Raw genomic sequence first — 8350 nt, forward strand, 5'->3', positions numbered from 1 at the left:
TCACTTCTACTTTTGTTTTTCCTAGTGTACCAGTTTCACATGTCTTTCATAGAAAACATATAATTGGCTTCTTTCAAGGCCAACCCCATTCAAGTTAATGAGTAGTATTAGGACTATGGGACTCCCTTCCCTCCTAAACCCTCTCCCCCCCACCCCCCCGAAACAGAAAAAATCTCTCACTTGGAAAGAACTTTTGGGACAGCAAGTCTCTGCAGTGGTGGAGTGACTGGTGTGAAACAGCACACATCTGGCAAGGATGCCAAACACAGGACTGGATATTAGTTCTTAGCCTCACTGAAAAGGATTCTTCAGCAAGACGTGCTTGCTATCAGACAGCACTCTCCAGGGGCCCTCCCCTCTTGAGCCCCTGAAGGGATTCAAGGCCCCAAATCTCCCTTGCCCTGGAAGCCAAATGTGACTGGCAGTGTTGAGTTTCTTCATAGTGGTCTGGCCTCCGTGTTGGCTGAGCCTCCCGCTTCAGGTCTCCATTCACACAGTCTGAGGGCACACCATGAGCTCTCACCTCACTAGGCACTGCCTTTGGGGTCCCCCTCTCCCCAAGACCTCGCAGGGACCTGAGTGAGTCTTGCAGGGCTGTAGGTGACTTACCACCAAAGTGGACTGCGCTTGGGGGATGTCTCAGGACTGTGATCAGTCCCTCCCATCTGCCAAAGAGCTCATCGCTCTGTGGCAGTCCCGAGGGGGTCGGTGTTCCAACTTGAGCAGTCGAGCTCTCGGTGGCCCGCGCGCGCTCCCCGAGGGAGGGGGGTCCGAGTCGGGCCGCCGGACGCGACCGCGGTCTCACCGGAGCGCCCAGCTGGTCCGTGGGCGCGCGCTCCCCCGCGGGGTCCCGGATGCGCATCCTGACGCGGGCGGCTAGCGGCCGAGTCACGGGAGCGCGCGGGGCCGCCGGCGGGGCGCGCGCCCGGCAGGGGCAGCCGCCGGGGGGGGAGGAGCGCCCGATCGCGCGCCCAACGGACCAGGCTGCGGCCGGGAGGTAACTGTTGCAGCGCGCGGGAGCAGGGAGGCGACGCCGCCGCGGTCTCCCGTCCCGAGCCGTGCTTGAGGGGAAAGGGAAGAGGCGTCCGCGGCGGCCCCGGGCCACCGAGAAGCCCTTCTCGCCGCTCTCAGCAGCCGGCATGAGGCGGACGCCGCCGCCCCTCAGCCCGCGCGCCGGGGATCCCGGGCGGCGGCGGCGGCGGGCGCAGCCGTGACCGCTCTGCGAAGCTCGGGGCGCCCCGAACGCGGAGGGCGCGGGGTCGGCGAGCGCCAGCGGTCCCCCGGCGGCCCGGGGGCCAGGAGGAAGGAGGAGCGCGAGCGGGACGCGCCAGCCATGAGGTCCCCGCCGCCACCGCCGCCGCCGTCGGCCGCGGCCGCCTCGCCCCCCGAGAGCCTGCGCAACGGCTACGTGAAGAGCTGCGTGAGCCCGCTGCGGCAGGACCCTCCGCGCAGCTTCTTCTCCCACCTCTGCCGCTTCTGCAACGTGGAGCCGCCGGCGGCCTCGCTCCGCGCTGGGGCACGCCTCTCGCTCGGCGTCCTGGCCGCCTTTGTCCTGGCCGCGCTGCTGGGCGCGGAGCCCGAGCGCTGGGCGGCCGCGGCGGCCGGGCTCCGGACGCTGCTGAGCGCTTGCTCGCTCAGCCTCAGCCCGCTCTTCAGCATCGCCTGTGCCTTCTTCTTCCTCACCTGCTTCCTGACGCGCGCGCAGCGCGGCCCGGGCCAGGGCGCCGGCTCCTGGTGGCTGCTGGCGCTGCCCGCCTGCTGCTACCTGGGCGACTTCGCGGCGTGGCAGTGGTGGTCGTGGCCGCGCGGGGAGCCGGCGGCGGCGGGCCGGCTCTGCCTGGTGCTGAGCTGCGTGGGGCTGCTGACGCTCGCGCCCCGCGTGAGGCTGCGGCACGGCGTCCTGGTGCTGCTCTTCGCCAGCCTGGTGTGGTGGGTGTCCTTCTCCGGCCTTGGGGCTCTGCCGCCCGCGCTCAGGCCTCTGCTGTCGTGCCTGGTCGGGGGCGCCGGGTGCCTGCTAGCCCTGGGCTTGGACCACTTCTTCCACGTCCGGGGAGCCTCTCCTCCCCCGCGCTCGGCGAGTACCGCGGATGAAAAAGTGCCTGTGATCAGACCCCGGAGGAGGTCCAGCTGCGTGTCGCTGGGAGAAAGCGCGGCCGGTTACTATGGCAGTGGCAAGATGTTCAGAAGACCGTCGTTGCCTTGTATTTCCCGAGAACAGGTAGGGTTCTTGGGCGGGCATGGTCTGGTAAGAGGAGCGCGGGGTGGACGAGAGGAGCGCGGGTGGAACCCTTGCGAGTCCCAGACGCAGGAGCGCCGCTGCGGAAAGCGCGTGGCCTCTCTCGGTGGAAAGCAAGAGGCAGGAACCTGTGTTCTGGGCTGGAAGGGCTGCCCCAGTACAAGGGGCTCCTTAGAAAACACAGAGGCCAGTGGCTTTTTACCAGTGAGGGAAGATGAAATCATGCGCTCTCTGACTTAGCTTATGCAGGAGGAGAGTTTTCAAGAATGAGGTGACAGACTTAAGGTTTAATGGATTTCACTACTCCAACTTTGGACATACTAAGCTCCTATATAGAACATTTGGGTACAGTTTATCTGTTTGCTATTAACATGAGGATGCTTGCCTGCAGCTGCCTTTAGAATAAAAGTGTGTATGGAGATTTTTCGACAGTATGGGCTCATCATCACAAGTGTTGATGTGGGAGGTTAAATGAGTGTTTTCATAAATCAAAGGACAGAAATGAGCCTTGGAATTGAGACTTGGTTTAGATGAATAGACAGCAGTATATACTAATACAATTAAAAAATGTTTTTACAGACTAACTCATAGGCTGTGTATTTCTTGCATAATTAGGAGAAAGTTTTAGCAATTTAACCTTTAAACTTAGTAATGTGTGGAAAGATGCCCAAAACATTTCTTTCCCCAACCCCCATAGGTTTTCATATTTTGTTTTTAAAGGTATTGAAATCATCATGAGGGGAATGAACTTGTATCTGTGTTGCATTGGTAAATCCACCTGGTCTACACTACCAAGAGATCCTTTAAGTATAGCTGCTCTATTGAGCATTTACCGAGTGCAAACCCTTTACATTTATTGTGTCAGATCTTTCCAAGAATTATGTTTGGTTGGGTAACATTAACATTGGTTTAGACAGATGTGTTCAGGCAGACAGAAGATCTAGGGCTAAAAAAGTGGATGTGTTAGAGTCTGATTAGATTTTTCAGTTCTCAGAGGTGTGTTCTCTGCAACTTAGAGGGTAACTGTAGGAACTTTATGGAGGATTGTATATCTTTAGGAGTAAGATTTTGCTGTTTAGTGATATTTTTTCATACTGTGACCCAGAAGACAGGAAACAAGTTTCTTGTCCTTAACACTTTTGAGGCACTGGTCTGTCTCTTGTGTTCCCTTCAAAATAATCTGTGGGTCACTACATTGATTTTTATGGCCTACTAAACACCGATCTGTATATATCACGAGACAACATTTTCCTGCTCATTTCTTTTTTGAGACAGGGTCTTGCTGTCTATTTTTGTCTGGCTGACATCTTGTGTGGGTCTTGACCTGAGGAATCTCCCTGTCTCCTGCTCCTGAATGTACTACTTTCCTGGGCTTTATAGGCGCTCTTATGCTGTTATTATTTGGCCAGATGCTAGGAAGAAGAAACAAACCAGTTATATTGTTTGTTTTCTCAGTTTACTACAAGCCATAAGAGACAATGTTTAGAAAAATGTCTATCAAGTGAAAACTTGTTGATAGAAGATTTGCTATTAGCTGGTATCAGCTATTTTCATAGATTGGAATAAATTTGACTTTTATGTGACTAGATTGCATTTTTAACATTGGGAGAGCCCTTTAGCATAGTTTTGCTGATTTTTGTAGAGGGTTTTCAGGGAAACATTACGGTTTAAATATTTTGGTTGCAATCTATTGGTTACTTATAATTAGGTCTGTTCTATTGTAAGTTGAAAAAGTCTAGTCTTCTTTTCCTAGTGTGGTTTTCTTGCTATTAAAGTAGTTTTTTCTAGCCTTAAGTGCAGTATTATTCCAGGTAATGCCAGTTATTATTTGTATTGGCAGAAAATACAATTTATGTTTGTAAAGGCAACATATTTTCTTAGAGTAGAAGACCCTTACTCAGATTCTACTCTTCAGTTAAAAACATTTGAGGATCTTAAAGTATGTGCTAATAGTTCAGAGACATTACATGGTTATTTACTGTTTAGTGCTCTGAAATGATACCATTTAGGCATTTATAGATAAAGATATTTTTAACCCAGCAAAGACTATAGTACAAGATATTTTTTATTTATGCTGTTGTTGAAGTTTAACATAGAGGATTTGTATCATGTAAGAAAGGATGTGTAATAGGTTAGAAAGGTAAGAAACCAGTACTTTTATGGAAATAGAAGATTAAGTGGCTTTCTAATTGTTGAAGTGTTGTATACAATTGTAAAAACATTTTTCTTGTTTCAGAAAGTGATAAGACTTTAGGTGAAACTTGACATAAGAGAAAATGGTCTGGATTCAGAGGCAGAGAGGTTAAAAAGATCAAATCTTGGCCTCCCTGTTTACCTTTGGACATATCAGTGAACTCTTCTGTGTCTATGTACCTGTAGTTGAGTTCTATAATACTTACTGATTTTAAATTAATTTCATTCAGCAATTTTATGCTTCCTGTAGTATGTAAATAAAGGTATATAGAATCACAAATGAATAATTTTAAAAGGTTTTATTTTATGTTGAAGGTTATTACTGCTATCCTATGTATTTTTCAAAGTATAATTGGGGAAAATAAACAAAATTACATTTTTTTTGAAGAAAACTTTTTTTTTTTTTATAAAAAGTAGATTTGTTCTTGTGATAAAATTGTTGAAATATTTTCTGGAATTTAAATGTCTTGACATTTTTGAAAATACTTGAAAATGCAAATCAACATTAATGTTTTTATTTACATGAGAATAGAGTTAGAGTATTTTTTGACTTTTTAAATATTAGGTAACATGCTAAAAATAATGTCATGATTATAAAATATTTATACATTATAGCTATAATATTTAAATATCGTATATATGTCAGTTCTTAACTAAGGCCTCTTTTCAAAACATACCTAGGAATTTAAGTTAAAGTCTAATTACTGCTGACTCTTATTTTTGTGGGTTAATGAAAGCAGTAAGTTTACAGTGTGCCAGGAGCAGGCTGGAACTAAGAGGAAGTTAAAAAAAAATCAGTTGTCTATATGAAAGCTGTGACAGAATTGTACTATATTTCTATTCCATTTCTATTGTATATTTTACATTGTATTTTACATTGTACAGGTCAGCTTTGCAACACTGTCATTATCAGTGTGATTTACTTACATGTGAGGTTTGGGAAAATGGAAGTTGGTGTGTTATTTTTCTACACCTAAAATACCAAATGCTTTCTAAATGGTTAGGTAAATATTTAAAAATCCTGTGGCCTTCATGATCATAAATCCTATTTAAAATGTTAATTTTATTTGAAAAATGCACATATGTAATATGAAGACTTAAAAAAGGAGACTTTAATGTATGATTACTTAATGTCCACAAGTAATTTGCATGACATACACCATTGTATGCTTTTTAAAGTAATATTTCAGTAGTTTTGAAATTTATTTCATAGCTTTAGTGAGCATTTTAGTCTTTTGTTGAAATTTGTTAGTAGATCTCTACTGTTGCAGAGTTGACCACATTTAAGAATAAAAGTTGGCTGTGTGACAGATATTTTAATTTTGTTGGATAATAACATTTCTGTAACATGTTTTCATACTGAGTGGCAGGCATCCACAAGTAAAGCTGTGAAGTTTGTTTTCATTGTTCTGAGACTGACTTCCCCAGTGATTGGGCTCATCTCTCATTCCCTTCCCTCTTTCCTTTCATTGGGTCAGCCTATTTTCCTAGTACACACTCTAGGCTTTCTACATCCCGTCCAGAGCAGGGAGAATCTGCACATGCTGAAAAGCTTATTTTAGTGTAAATGTTTGCATAGATAACATTGGAGAAATTTAGAGTTTAGTTGAAGTCTCATTACCTAAAGAAAGAAAAGGAGAGAAACTGAATCTTAGACGAATGAAAAGATTGCGTTCAAATTATGCTGTAAGATAGTGTGAAAAGGAGGCCTAGAACTTAGCTCTCACTTCTACTCCACCTTTACTTTTCACAAAGATCCCATCTACCTGCAGTTGCAGGTTTCTAAAGTTGCCTTAAGTTTCCAGGTATTTTCAATTATGTGATAAAGACCAGTGCACTTAGTTATACAAAGTGAGGAGAACTAATGGGAGAGACAGCTGAGAGTCACAAAAAACAGATGAAATTTATGTTATGTACTTGACTTGCCAGGGTGCAGCTAGTCTCAAGCTCAGGGGCCATCAAGGCCAGCTTTGTAGTATCTCTTGGAAAAAGAGGGGAGATGAGGAGAGTAAAAAGAACATAAGTGAGCTGACCAGCCTGCTGTGCCAGAAGGCATTTCATTTCAACAAAACAAACTGAACAACTGTGATAGCTAAACAAAGTTTTGGGGAGCTGGAATCTGTCTGTGGGCAGTTCTTGACAGTTTATAACATTGAGCTGGTGTTCACTTGTTATATACAAGCAGATCTAGGCTAACTTAGGTGTTGGTTAGAAGCCAGTTGTTTTGGTAGACCTTGGCTCAGAGACTGTTTCTCCCAGTGATTTTTTTTTTCACCCCTTCTTCTGTAACTTAGAACTTCCTTATCAGCATTAATTTTTCTTAGGAGGTATTCTCTATTTTTATAGGTTTCTTTTCTTTGATCACCTATATATTTGATGAGTTCTTAATCACATATATTTCATACAACTTGCATTCATCACATTTTAAATTTATTTAATTATAATTGAAAATTTTAACTAGAAATGTCCTTCACAAAGGACTCTATATATCTGTATATTTAAATGGTGAGGTAACATAGTTGCTGCTTGGTTCCTGTGAAAGCTTTTTGTTCCTCATCCTCTCTTTCATCATATTCTTCTCCCTCAGGTGTTACTCACACTTTGTTCATTCCCTTGCTTAACTTTATAACCCTCCATGAATGTACACCCAAATAATATCAGTAATCTTGCTTGCCTCTTAACTTTAGATAAATAGAAATATACTGCATGCATTCATCTATAACCTTACATTGTACTTGACAATTTCTGAGATACATTTGTGTTGAAGTGGATAGTTGTAGTTCATTTTTCAGTATTGTGTATTATTTCATTTTCTGGACATAGTAAATTTACCTATCCTTTTTATTGCTTGTAGACCCTTGGGTGTTTTTCAGTTTTTTGCTAGTATGAATAGTGCTAGTAGCACTCTACTATGAAAATTCTTGTTAATATCCCCTGTTACAAATGTATGTATATAGAAGTAGAGTTTGTTCGGTTGCATGACATGTTTATTCAGTTTTACTCTCTATAAGCAAAGTAATAGTACCCCAAAGATATCTGTGTTCTCATTCCTTGAGTTTCTATGTTATCTTATATACGTAGCAGAGGGGACTTTACAAATGAGATCAAGTTAAGAATTTTGAAATGGTGAGATTATCCAGGATTATCTGAGTTGGCCCACCGAATCACACAGGTCCTTACAAAGGAGAATAGAGATGGAAGAGGTCAGAGGAGATGGCGCAGTGGACAGGGCTAGTCTACCTCCGATAGCTCTCATGTTTTAAGAATTATAAACCAGGGAAAGCTAGCTGGGAAAGAAGCTGGAAAAAGCAAAAGGATGGATTTCCTCAGAAAATAGTGAATCCCTGCCAGCCTCTCCAGTTAGGTCAGTGAGACATGTAGTGAGCCAGATTTTCTTCCTGTATGGCTTGCCTTGTTTCTGTCTTTGAGTTTATTTTGTTACTGGAATGTACTAGTTTGCTAGAGCTGTATCAGTGAAGCACCACAGATTTGGCAATTTAAAGAATTTAAATAGGCTTGAAATTTCTTGAGTCCAGAAGATCAAGATCAAGATGCTGCCAGGCTTGGTTCCTTCTGAAGACTGTTTTATAACATATTTATGACGTGATATTTTGGGTATACCAAACCTTGAAGATGAGCATTTCAAGGAGATAACACACTAATAATAGAATATATATATATATGTATATATATACATATACATATGTATATATATTACAATTTGATATGGTAAAGTGATGTGATAGAAGTAAGAACTAGGTATCATGAGACTGTCATTCAAGGGACAGCCAACCCACTGCACAATTTAGAAAGCCTTCAAGAAGTATGCAACAGTTAAGCTTAAATTTCAAAGGAAAGAAAGAGCAATTGGCAGATTCATCTGGAACAACAAAAGACCCAGGATAGCCAAAACTATTCTCA

General features: G+C 43.9%; 1 protein-coding gene across 1 annotated transcript in view; it reads left to right on the forward strand.

Moving 5' to 3' along the window:
- Positions 1 to 1003: 1003 nt before the first annotated feature.
- The window catches only part of Pde3b (phosphodiesterase 3B), a 153024-nt gene continuing 145677 nt past the window's right edge, over positions 1004 to 8350 (forward strand). The window contains exon 1 of the mRNA XM_031387966.1: positions 1004 to 2218. Within this exon, the coding sequence (XP_031243826.1) occupies positions 1334 to 2218 (885 nt within the window). The 5' untranslated portion in view covers positions 1004 to 1333. The remainder of the gene's footprint in view (positions 2219 to 8350) is intronic.

Source organism: Mastomys coucha, unplaced genomic scaffold (assembly GCF_008632895.1).
Source record: "Mastomys coucha isolate ucsf_1 unplaced genomic scaffold, UCSF_Mcou_1 pScaffold21, whole genome shotgun sequence".
Classification (NCBI taxonomy): Eukaryota; Metazoa; Chordata; class Mammalia; order Rodentia; family Muridae; genus Mastomys; species Mastomys coucha.